The following is a 12,814-nucleotide window of genomic DNA, read 5'->3' on the forward strand; positions in this document are numbered from 1 at the left end:
GGGACAGAGAGGGACCCTGCATCAATGGAACGCGAAAACCTGAAGAAAAAAATTGGGGGAAAAAGTTTTCCAAAAGTTAGACAAAAAGCCAAGAGCTCACTCAAACTGCGATGCAATAGCTCTGCGGAAAAACACAGACTGAAGAGGGACCCCACATGGTCACGTGGTATAAGGCATGCTGGGCATGCTCAGTATGCCAAGTTAAAGTTCTGGAAACTTTGACAGAAGTTTTTCGTGCCGGGCTCCATCAGATGATGTCACCCTGCTTGTCCTCGGAGAATCTGGAATCTTACTGCACTTTACTTAAAGGCACCTGGTCCACTTTGGCATTTATTGCAACCTGGGATGCCTATTTTCCCTGTTCTCTTAGTATCCTTCAAAGCTACATCATTCCAAACCATGCACTTCTGAGCAACTGTTGGTTTTCCCTCATCTAGTTTAAAAACTGCAATATCTCCTTTTTAAAGGTAAGTGCCAACAATCTGGTGCCCACTACTGATGCCAAAATAAACTAACCAGTCATTGCTCTCAAACCATTCCCTATAGCACATCCTGCTGGGAGTGATCATGACAGCAAGAGCCAGGAACTCCTTGTGAGTGAATGTGTGGGGATGGGTTACTATAGGCTAGATTAATTTTGAGCCTTTTCCAATGGAGATTTCGTAAAACAACTCCTTCAATTAAAAAAAAAAAAAAAGCAGCATGCCATTTACACCAGGCCCTCACTTACTCTGGATTTCAATGACTTTCTCCAGTGTGGTCACTGCATTTAAGCAAGGTTTTTGCTGAAGGACAGATTGATTGAGGGGTTCCAGCTGTAAAAAAAACCCAAAACAATCCAGATTCAGCGTTATATACAGGAATTTCAAGAGAAGGAGCTGACACACTAATGGTTACTTTACCTCGATACCCAGCAGAGAGGAGACGCAGGCTTCTGATGCATCGCAAATGGCTGTGAGGTCATGACCTCCCTCCAATGCCAGCACCACACGTCCACAGGCCAGTTTCATCAGCTGCTTGGTCAGGTGCCCAAAACCTGGGAAGAGAAAGTGAAGTGTGGGAAGGGAATGGAAGTTCCTTAACGAGAGTTCAAAACAGGGATGAAGGCCTTTGCCCTACTCTAAGATGTCAGAGGACCTGTGATTTTCTAAAAGGTGCTCGGTACATTTTGCTGGTAGAGAATGAAGATAAGAGAATTATTCCTCACCTGATAATTTTCGTTCCTGTAGTACCAAGGATCAGTCCAGACAGTGGGTTATGTCCCCCATCCAGCAGATTGAGTCAGAAGAAAACTTCTGAGGGAGGTGCTACATAAGCCCGCATCCCTGTTCTCATTCCCCAGTACATAGACTATCAAAGCCAGAGGAAAGGAGAAGAGACGGAGGGATCAAGTGAAACAACTGAATAATAAGTAATCGTAAGAACTGAACCAACGAGCGCCCAACCCGGCAACTTGCCAAGAGAACTGTAGATAAAGACTCGCCAGAAAATATATCTGAATATACACCCAGAACCCCGAAGGGCAGCCAGCAATCAAAGTCGAGCAGTAAGACAGAGGGAGGGCGTCTGGACTGATCCTTGGTACTACAGGAACGAAAATTAGCAGGTGAGGAATAATTTTCTTTTCCCTGTATGTACCAGGATCAGTCCAGACGGTGGGATGTACCCAAGCTTCCCTACTGAGGGTGGGCCATAGATAGCCCTGCTCGAATGACTCTATCACCAAAAGAACCAAAGGTCTGCGCTCGGACATCAAGTCGATAGTGTTGAGCGAAGGTATAGAGAGACTTCCATGTGGCCCTCTGCAGATCTCCTGTGAAAAAAATCGAGAGGTGTTCCGCCCAAGACGTGGCCTGGGAACGCAGCGAGTGGACTTTTACCCCCAGCGGTGGAGTCTTCCCTGCACCAATATACGCTGCCGCAATGGCGTCCTTCAGCCAGCGGGCTATCGTCGTTTTGGAAGCCAAACAGCCCTTCTTTGGGCCCGGCCAGAGAACAAACAGATGGTCCGAGAGTCGGAATTCAGTGGTGACCTCCAAATAACGCATCCGACAGCGCGTGACATCAAGCTTGTAAAGCTCCCGACAGTCAACCGAAGAGACGGAAGGCAAGCCCACCGTCTGGTTAAGATGAAAAGTGGAGATAACCTTGGGAAGAAATGAGGTTACCATACGCAAGGTAACCCCCAAGTCAAGAAATCTGAGGTATGGCTCCCTGCATGATAGTGCCTGAAGTTCAGAGACTCGGCGAGCCGATGCGATGGCCACCAGGAAGATCGACTTGAGAGTGAGATCCTTGAGACTAGCGGTCCGTAGAGGCTCGAACGGAGGACCTCCTATACTTCCGAGTACCAAGTTGAGGTTCCAGGTGGGACAAGGCGATTGCCGCGGTGGTCCCAGATACTTCACCCTCTTGAGAAAACGAACAACATCTGGGTGAGAAGAAATGAGAGTCTCATCCTTCCGACGACATAGGGCTCCCACGGCAGCCACTTGAACTCGCAGAGAGATGCAAGCTAAGCCTTTGTCCACCCCATCCTGCAGGAACGAATAGACCTGAGTAATCGTGGCAAGGGTCGCCTGTATGAAATGAGCCAACCACCATGACTCAAAGACCTTCCACACCCTGACGTAGGCCACGGAGGTGGATGTCTTGCGTGCTCTCAGCAAGGTCGATATCACAGTCTCTGGATATCCCCGGAGTCTCAACTTGCGCCTTTCAAAAGCCGGGCCGCAAGACAAAGCGATCTGTCCCTTCGAAAAATATCGGTCCTTGCCGGAGGAGGCGTGGAAGATGACCTAGCCATAAGGGTCCTTCCTCCGCCAGATTGAGGAGATCGGCGAACCAAGGGCGTCGGGGCCACTCCGGCACCACCAGGATTGCTGGTCTGTGGTGGCCCTCTAATCTTCTCAGAACCTTGCCTATCAGAGGCCATGGAGGGAACAGATAGAGGAGGATATGACGGGGCCACGGAAGTACCAGAGCATCGACCCCCTCCGCGCCACGCTCTCTTCTGTGGCTGAAGAATCGGGGAGCCTTGGCGTTGAGAAATGTGGCCATGAGATCCATGTGGGGAGGCCCCCACCATTGTACGATCAGGTGCATCGCCCCCACCCAGAGCTCCCCTTCCCCAGGGTCAAGACATTGCCGGCTTAAAAATTCCGCCTTTACGTTGTCCACCCCTGCGATGTGGGAGGCCACTATGCGGAGCAGGTGAGGTTCTGCCCATTGCATCAGTCTGTCCGCTTCCAGAGAGACGTGATGGCTCCTTGTGCCCCCCTGACGATTTATGTACGCCACCGTAATCGCGTTTCCAAGAGAACCCGTACCGCCCGATGGTGAATGAGGGAAAGGAAGTCCTGAAAAGCCAAACAGACTGCCCTGATCTCCAAACGGTTGATTGGCCATCGTGCTTGATCTGCCGTCCACCGGCCCTGCACGGAGCTGGACTGACAAACCGCTCCCCCCCCCCCCCCCAGCCTGAGAGGCTGGCATCCTTGGTCACCACTATCCAGTCGAGAACATCCAGGGAGACTCCCTGGGCCAGGTGCCACGGGTCCAATCACCAGAAGAAGCTTTCCTCGGCAAAACGAGGAATCGGTAGGAGTGCCTGGAAGTCCCGCGACGCCGGCTTCCAGCGGGATAGAAGGGCCCTCTGAAGTGGGCGCATGTGCGCAAACGCCCAGGGTACCAGATCTATAGTGGATGCTATGGCACCCAGGACCTGATGGTAGTCCCAGGCTGTGGGCTCTGGGAGGGCCGAGAAGTGTTGAATCTGGACTCGTAAGGCCTGAGCCCTCTCCGGTCGGAGAAACACCTTGCCCTCTGCTGAGTCGAACCTCGCACCCAGAAATCCCAGCGACTGAGACGGAAAGAGGTTGCTCTTGGCATAGTTGATGACCCAGCCGAGGGACTGGAGGAGCTGTACTACTCTGTCGACCGCCCGACCACCCTGGGAGAGAGATTTCGCTCGGATGAGCCAGTCGTCCAGGTAGGGATGGACAAGGATTCCCTCTCGCCGTAGGGCCGCCGCCACCACCACCATGACTTTTGTAAAGATGCGTGGGGGCTGGTGCTAGCCCGAAAAGAAGGGCCTAAAACTAAAAATGTTGTCCTAGGATCTTGAACCGGAGGAAGCGCTGATGCGCTTGAGGATTGGGATGTGCAGGTACGCCTCCGTGGGGCCCAAGGAGGCCAAGAATGCGGTGTACTGTAGCCAACACCGAGCGGAGCTTTTCCATCCTGAAGCTAGGTACCTTAAGAGACTTGTTCACCGACTTGATGTCCAGGATTGGTCGGAAGGTGCCCTCCTCCTTCTTGGATACCACGAAGAATATGGAGTAGTGACCCCTGCCTACTTCGGAGATGGGCACTGGACATATCGCCCCCAGGTCCAGGATGTGGTCTAGAGTTTGCCAAACTATGGTCTGCTTCTGCGGGGAACCACAAAGGGAGAAGAGAAATCTGTCTCTCGGGGGTTGGACAGAATCCAATGCATAGCCGAGCTTTAGAATATCTAGGATCCTTTACTGCTTGGATACCATGTTTTTCTTGTTCATGGCTTATTCGTTCATGATATGCTTGTTTATATTTGGTACGCTTTCAATAAAAAACTTTAATTACAAAAAAAAAAAAAGAATATCTAGGATCCACTGATCCGACGTGATTCAGGCCCACTCCCCATAGAAGAGGGAAATCCGGCCTTGGGCGGACTTTGTGGGGGCGCTGTGGGCTGGGCCGTCCCTGCCGGGTCTGCGCCCTCGAAAAGGCTGGTTCCAGGAGCTCGAGCGGGAAACCGGAGTCCAGGAGGTCTGACGCTTCGTATTACGGAAGCATCTCTGAGTGCGATAACGGCTACTGGAGGTATTGAAGGACCTGGAGGAGTGGCGGTCTGCCTTCCGGAAGTTTATGGACCGCATTCTCCCCAAGCAACTTTATGATCTGATCCAGGTCTTCCCCAGAAACAAACTTGCCTTTGAAAGGACGCGATCCCAGCCGAGTCTTCGAGAAGGAATCTGCCGACCAGTTTCGGAGACAGAACAGACGACGGGCCCGTTTCGGAGACAGAACACCACTGAACGGGCGAGGACCCGCAGGAGGTCATATAAAGCGTCCGCCCCGTAGGCCACCACGGCCTCCAATCTGTCCGCCTGAAGAGCTTCCTCCGGGGAGGAAGTCTTGAGAAGTGAGAAGCTGTTGTACCCATCCCAGGCCTGCCCTTTGCGCCAGAGTGCTGCAGATAGCTGCCCGGACCCCCAGCGCGGGCACCTCAAACACCTTCTTGAGGTAGACCTCGAGCTTCCTACCTTGGAGGTCCTTTAGAGCTGTGCCCCCCGTGACCGGGATGATGTCCTCTTGGTGACCGCTGAAAAACGCGGAGTCTACCGTCGGAACCTTGAGCATCTCCAAAAACTCCTCAGGCAGTGGGGAGATCTTGTCCATTGCTCTGCTAACTTTTAAGGGGGCTTCGGGTGAATCCCATTGCCTCAAGAGTAGCTGAAGAAAAGTGGTGTGAGTAGGGAGAGCCCTCGCTGGTGGTCAGAGTCCCGCCCATAAGGGGTCCTCTTTCTTTGCCTGAGGCTCCGTGCTTGAAGGTTCCGGCGGGGCGTCTAAATCCAGCTCCCACAAAATATGGGGGATCAAATAGTCTAGTTTGTCGCTCTGGAAAATGCGTAATACCCGAGGGTCGTCTCCCTCCATTTGGGCCCCCAAGAGGGAGTCGTCCCCCGCCATGACAGGGTCCCCTCCCTGCACGGGCGAGCTTATCTTGGGTAATTCTCTTGGCGGTCCGGGGGGCTCCCCGGGTGGGGTCGTCGCCCCTACTGCGAGCTGCCGTCCCACTTGTGACAGGACTCCCCTCAGGAGAAGGTCCACTCGTGCCAACTTGGGTGATGGAGGGCTCAAGAGGACCTCCACAGGCTACGCCATACGATGTAAAAAGACGTTGTGCATCAGCACAATAAATTCTGGTGAAAAAGATGGCAGGCCCATGGGGGGCAGGGCCAGGTCCTCCTGCAGTACCGAGTGTGGCTCTGGTGCCTCTGTTGCGGTCAAAACAGGAGGCGGGACCGAAAACGGGCCCTCCGTGTCCTCTCCCGCGGATCCGGCGCCTGACTGATCCTGGCACAAAATTGCTGCCGTTCCCACCATCCGAGGGAACGGGGCCTGCCGCTGGCGTCCCTCGCCGTCGGACCCGCGCGATCCGACTGAGTCCTCCTCCCGCGTGCTAGTCTCCCCACCAGGGCAACATCAGGTACAGAGTCCCTCCCGCGAGAGCCGGCTCCCAGGGCGGCCGCAGTCCACACACGCTGCCGATCGCTGCATGGCTCGATCGCTGGGGGAGGGAGGATGCGGCGCACAGGAACACAGTAGAACTCTTTGGCGCCGCAGGAAGGTCTAAGCCCGGGACCGCTCCAAACGCCCCCCCTCCCCCCCGAATCCACAAATGCCGCTGGGGAATTGGAATTCCTGGCGGGTGGCAGCCCCGGGGAAAGAGCGTCGCGGGGCCACGGCCCCAGCAGTCGCGGGGGGGGGGGGGGGGAGAGAGACCAGCACCACCGGCTTCCACCCCAGCGGTCTGGCGCACACAGAGGTGGACCTGGAAATAAGAAAATCACATAGACTTACCCCTAACCAAAGTCTGAGAGAGATAGATGGAGAGAGAAATCCCCAGACCTGCCAGCAAGTGCTCCTCGCGAGTAGCAGGCTCTGGTGAGCAGGAGCACTGCTGCAAGAGCTGTGTCTAACTCTTTTTTTTTTTTTTTTTTTTAAACTTGATCCCTCACACAGAAGAAGAAACAGAACAAGGAGAACAAGAGCCTAGCTGCGGAATTAGACACCACTCAGTCCCTGTCCTGGGGAACTCTGTTCCCCTGCTTCCAATCTGCTGGAGTCAGAAACGTACTGGGAAATGAGAACAGGGATGCGGGCTTATGTAGCACCTCCCTCAGAAGTTTTGTTCTGACTCCATCTGCTGGACGGGGGACATAACCCACCGTCTGGACTGATCCTGGTACGTACAGGGAAGAAACAGTTTTGGCATTCTAGAGTTGATGCTGTCCCTACACCAGGCAGATAAACCCTCTCTCCTGCCCCCCCCCCCCCAATGCCTGCAGCCTTTAGATGGCACAGTAACACGTGTAAAGCCAGGCTCTCCGCCTCACCATACTTACATTTGGCTGTAACCGAATAGCCACCAAGTGGAGACAAATGGCCCTCGACAGCATCAAAGCCAGCAGACACCAGAACCATCTCTGGAGAGAACTCTTCTGCAATTGGCATCACCACGGTCCTGTGAAAAATGGAAGGTGGGGAAAAGGCAAAGTGAATCCAGATCAAGCAGAGATTTTAACTGTCCTAGCATGCAGTCGCTCATTCATAGTGCTGCTTCCATCCAAAATGGCAGCCATACCTGCTATTTTAGTTATAACATGTCAAAAACATAAACGCATCCATCCCTAAAGTTTATAAAGTCTGCTCAGCAATTTTGATCCCTGATCTGTATAACAAATGGAGAGGAGGAAAGCATGAGGAATAATTAGGATTAGGAAAGATTACCAAATTAGTCACACGAATGGAGGCCCCTGCCAGGAATCAACCAGAGAATCTGTAAGACAGTGGGATCAGAATGCCTGCGGGTCCCCATCCCTGTCCCCCTCCTAATGACATTATGCAATCTTTGAATGAAAGAAAGCTCTTCATAAATCAAGCCCAAGAGGTCTTCATTTCCAGCTCCCTTCCCCGATCCCTCCACCTGTCTCTCTCCAAATCCTTTTTCATATCCCCTGTTCCCCTCATTCCCAGGAGCTCACACCTTTTACAATAGAAGGATTTCATGTTTACATCATTCAGGCTGCTATTCACTGTGCATGGCACAGACAAATGTGGGTGTCTGGCAAGTTCATACCACAGATGCACACACGGGGTCACAGCACAAAGCGACATGCATTTGCCAGTTTAAGTGGAGCATCCTGCAGCACACCTCTGAGCACCTCTGCCAACTCCATCAGTGAACACTGACGCTACCTGAACGCAGACAGGTATTCCACATCTCCTATTGGAGGGTCCACGCCACCTGTCCAGGCTATGTTAACGTTATAGCCAACTCCCATGCCCGTCCCCACCTAAAAAGGACAGGAAAGGAGATTAGTTGATAGATACATCAGCAGATTCTTTGGTGAGCTGCTTCTAGGTCAATGACTCCCTGCATGGAGAGAACAAGTGCTCTCCCTGGTGCCACACAGCAATGGGACGCCATGATCACCCTTCTCAGCCCTGCCATGAGTGCCTCCCACCCACCAAGCATCCCAACTGGGACTCACCTCCTCGGGAGCCCCACTTCCAGGAAAGAAGTTTCCATTGTCGTAGCGATGCAGAGATATATAGAGCACATTGGGGTCACTGTAGAAGGCTTGCTGAGTTCCATTTCCATGGTGGATATCCTACATGGACAAAAATGGAGCCATACATATGGTTACAGTAAAACTTCTTTATCAGGGCTAAGGACACTACTGAACTGCGTGGACTGGTGCCCAACATGTGATTGATTGTACAATGTATCCCAGTATTAAAGAGGCTTCTCTAGTGAAAAACTGCACTGGGATCCTGTGCTGCTTTACTGCACAGCATTTTTCTCCTCCTGTAATTCTTAAGATTATCATGTAGGGAAGAAAAAAAAAAAAGAGGCAGATGTCCATACCAAGCTGTTACTAGTGACTGCATGTTGTTGAATTTATACTGATAATGGCTGAGGTCATGTTCCTGTACTTTTGCCATCCCAAAGGTTAGGATACATGCAGGTGTGAAAAGGCTGCATGCCAAGGAATGCTGAAGTTACCAGCTCAAAACAGCACACATTCCCACTCATTCTGAACCTGTGTGAGACTGCACAGAAGCTGCGTGCATCAGGAAAACGTGGGAGAGAGGTTCTGGAAGCCAAATTCAGGATTTTAGGTAGGAAGCTGAAATCCAGAACCTCCAGGGTGGCATTCTCTGAAATGCTTCCTGTTCCACCTGCAGGTCCCCAGAGCAGGCAGAGCTCCAGAGTTTCAATGCGTGGATGAAACAATGGTGCAGGGAAGAGGGATTCAGCTTTGTAAGGAACTGGGAAAACTTTTGGGGAAAGGGGAGACTTTTACGAAAGGATGGCTCCACCTTAACCAGAGTGGAACCAAGCTGCTGGTGCCAACTTTCAAAAACATAGAAACATAGAAACATAGAAATGACGGCAGAAGAAGACCAAATGGCCCATCCAGTCTGCCCAGCAAGCTTCACACATTTTTTCTCTCATACTTATCTGTTTCTCTTAGCTCTTGGTTCTATTTCCCTTCCACCCCCAGTTTTAATGTAGAGAGCAGTGATGGAGCTGCATCCAAGTGAAATATCTAGCTTGATTAGTTCGGGGTAGTAGCCGCCGCAATAAGCAAGCTACACTCATGCTTATTTGTTTTACCCAGCCTATGTTATACAGCCCTTATTGGTTGTTTTTCTTCTCCCCTGCCGTTGAAGCAGGGAGCTATGCTGGATACACGTGAAGTATCAGTCTTCTCCCATGCTGTTGAAGCAGAGAGCCATGCTGGATGTGCATCGAAAGTGAAGTATCAGGCACATTTGGTTTGGGGTAGGAGATAGAGCAGCTTTTAAACTAGAACAATGGGGAAAGCTGACAGTCACTCAGCAGTGCATGGTTCGGAGAAATGTATCCTTGAAGGAAACTAATGAAACAGGACAGTTAGGGCATCCCAACAGAGAGGTTCCATTAAAAGCAAATGTAGTCCATGTACCTATATGTAAAAAATCACCGAAGCTAATGATTTCCGAATTATCCCTAACAACTGAAAAGCAGGTTGTTAATACAAACAAAAAACACACTTTGAAATGTCTGCATGCCAATGCCAGAAGTCTAAGAAGTAAGATGGGAGAGTTAGAGTGTATAGCAGCAAATGATGAGATTGACATAATTGGCATCTCAGAGACCTGGTGGAAGGAGGATAACCAATGGGACAGTGCTATATCAGGGTACAAATTATATCGCAATGATAGGGAGGATCAACATGGTGGGGGTGTGGCACTTTATGTCAGGGAGGGTATAGAGTCCAACAGGATAAAGATCATACAAGAGAGTAAATGCTAAGTAGAATCTATATGGGTAGAAATCCCATATGTGTTGGGTAAGAGTATAGTGATAGGAGTATACTACCGTCCACCTGGACAAAATGGTTAGACAGATGATGAAATGCTAAGAGAAATCAGGGAAGCTAACCAATTTGGCAGTGCAGTAATAATGGGAGATTTCAATTACCAGTCCAGAAAGAAAAGAAGCAAAACCTTGCACATAAGCAAGTATCACAGTACGCTGGTGCAGGATAAAAGTTTAATCACCATTAATTTCTATGGTATACTTTACTTGAAAAATTAAACAACAAGGATATATATAGTTCAAAACGGCAACTCCATGAATTCCAAGTAATACTCGGGGGACCGAGTTTAAAGTATTACTTGGAATTCATGGAGTTGCCGTTTTGAACTATATATATCCTTGTTGTTTAATTTTTCAAGTAAAGTATACCATAGAAATTAATGGTGATTAAACTTTTATCCTGCACCAGCGTACTGTGAGATTTCAATTACCCCAATATTGACTGGGTAAATATAACATCAGGACTTGGTAGAGACACAAAGTTCCTGGATGTAATAAATGACTGCTTCATGGAGCAATTGGTTCAGGAACCAAACAAGAGAGGGAGCTATTTTAGATTTAATTCTTAGTGGAGCGCATGATTTGGTGAGAGAGGTAACAGTGGTGGGGTCACTTGGCAACAGTGATCATAACATGATCAAATTTAAACTAATAACTGGAAGGGGGACAATAAGTAAATCTGCAGGTCTAACACTAAACTTTCAAAAGGGAAACTTTGATAAAATGAGGAAAATAGAAAAAAACTGAAAGGTGCAGCTGCAAAGGTTAAAAGTATTCAACAGGCATGAACATTGTTTAAAAATACAATCCTAGAGGTGCAGTCCATATGTATTCCACACATGAAGAAAGGTGGAAGGAAGGCAAAAAGATTACCGTTATGGTTAAAAGGTGAGGTGAAAGAGGCTATTTTAGCCAAAAAAACATCCTTCAAAAATTGGAAGAAGGATCCATCTGAAGAAAATAGGATAAAACATAAGCATTGTCAAGGTAAGTGTAAAACATTGATAAGACAGCCAAAAAGAGAATTTGAAATGAAGTTGGCCATAGAGGCAAAAACTCATAATAAAGATTTTTGAAAATATATCCAAAGCAAGAAACCTGTGAGGGAGTCTGTTGGACCATTAGATGACCGAGGGGTTAAAGGGGCTCTTAGGGAAGATAAGGCCATTGCAGAAAGACTAAATGAATTCTTTGCTTCCGTGTTTACTAATGAGGATGTTGGGGAGATACCAGTTCCGGAGATGGTTTTCAGGGGTGATGAGTCAGACGAACTGAACAAAATCACTGTGAACCTGGAAGATGTAGTAGGCCAGATTGACAAACTAAAGATAGCAAATCACCTGGACCAGATGGTATGCATCCTAGTGTACTGAAGGAACTAAACAATTTCTGATCTATTGATTAAAATTTGTAACCTATCATTAAAATCATCCATTGTACTTGAAGACTGGAAGGTGGCCAATGTAACCCCAATATTTAAAAAAGGCTCCAGGGGCGATCCGGGTAACTATAGACCAGTGAGCCTGACTTCAGTGTCGGGAAAAATAGTGGAAACTATTCTCAAGATCAAAATCGTAGAGCATATAGAAAGACATGGTTTAATGGAACACAGTCAGCATGGATTTACCCAAGGGAAGTCTTGCCTAACAAATCTGCTTCATTTTTTTGAAGGGGTTAATAAACATGTGGATAAAGGTGAACCGGTAGATGTATTATATTTGGATTTTCAGAAGGCGTTTGACAAAGTCCCTCATGAGAGGCTTCTAAGAAAACTAAATACTCATGGGATAGGAGGCGATGTCCTTTCGTGGATTACAAACTGGTTAAAAGACAGGAAACAGAGAGTAGGATTAAATGGTCAATTTTCGCAGTGGAAAAGGGTAAACAGTGGAGTGCCTCAGGGATCTGTACTTGGACCGGTGCTTTTCAATATATATATATATATATATATATATATATATATATATATAAATGATCTGGAAAGGAAAACGACGAGTCAGGTTATCAAATTTGCGGACGATACAAAATTATTCAGAGTAGTTAAATCACAAACGGATTGTGATACATTACAGGAGGACCTTGCAAGACTGGAAGATTGGGCATCCAAATGGCAGATGAAATTTAATGTGGATACGTGCAAGGTGATGCATATAGGGAAAAATAACCCTTGCTGTAGTTACACGATGTTAGGTTCCATATTAGGAGCTACCACCCAGGAAAAAGATCTAGGCATCATAGTGGATAATATTTTAAAATCATCGGCTCAGTGTGCTGCAGCAGTCAAAAAAGCAAATAGAATGTTAGGAATTATTAGGAAGGGAATGGTTAATAAAACGGAAAATGTCATAATGCCTCTATATCTCTCCATGGTGAGACCACACCTTGAATACTGTGTACAATTCTGGTCGTCGCATCTCAAAAAAGATATAGTTGCGATGGAGAAGGTACAGAGAAGGGCAACCAAAATGATAAAGGGAATGGAACAGCTCCCCTCTGAGGAAAGGCTGAAGAGGTTAGAGCTGTTCAGCTTGGAGAAGAGACGGCTGAGGGGGGGTGTGGGATATGATAGAGGTCTTTAAGATCATGAGAGGTCTTGAATGAGTAGATATGAATCGG

The 12,814-nt window shown here is 48.7% G+C and overlaps 1 protein-coding gene across 5 annotated transcripts in view; it reads right to left on the reverse strand.

Annotated features, from left to right (window-relative positions):
• Window positions 1-12,814, reverse strand: part of HDAC5 (histone deacetylase 5) — a 178,931-nt gene that overhangs the window by 24,452 nt on the left and 141,665 nt on the right. For all 5 annotated transcript variants that reach the window (XM_029572400.1, XM_029572401.1, XM_029572399.1 and 2 more), the window contains 5 exons: window positions 8,322-8,441; window positions 8,026-8,123; window positions 7,173-7,291; window positions 903-1,036; window positions 731-815 (listed from right to left, as the gene is read on the reverse strand). In XM_029572400.1, coding sequence (XP_029428260.1) covers window positions 731-815; window positions 903-1,036; window positions 7,173-7,291; window positions 8,026-8,123; window positions 8,322-8,441 — 556 coding nt within the window. The remainder of the gene's footprint in view (window positions 1-730; window positions 816-902; window positions 1,037-7,172; window positions 7,292-8,025; window positions 8,124-8,321; window positions 8,442-12,814) is intronic.

The sequence above is a fragment of the Rhinatrema bivittatum genome, chromosome 12 (assembly GCF_901001135.1).
Source record: "Rhinatrema bivittatum chromosome 12, aRhiBiv1.1, whole genome shotgun sequence".
Classification (NCBI taxonomy): Eukaryota; Metazoa; Chordata; class Amphibia; order Gymnophiona; family Rhinatrematidae; genus Rhinatrema; species Rhinatrema bivittatum.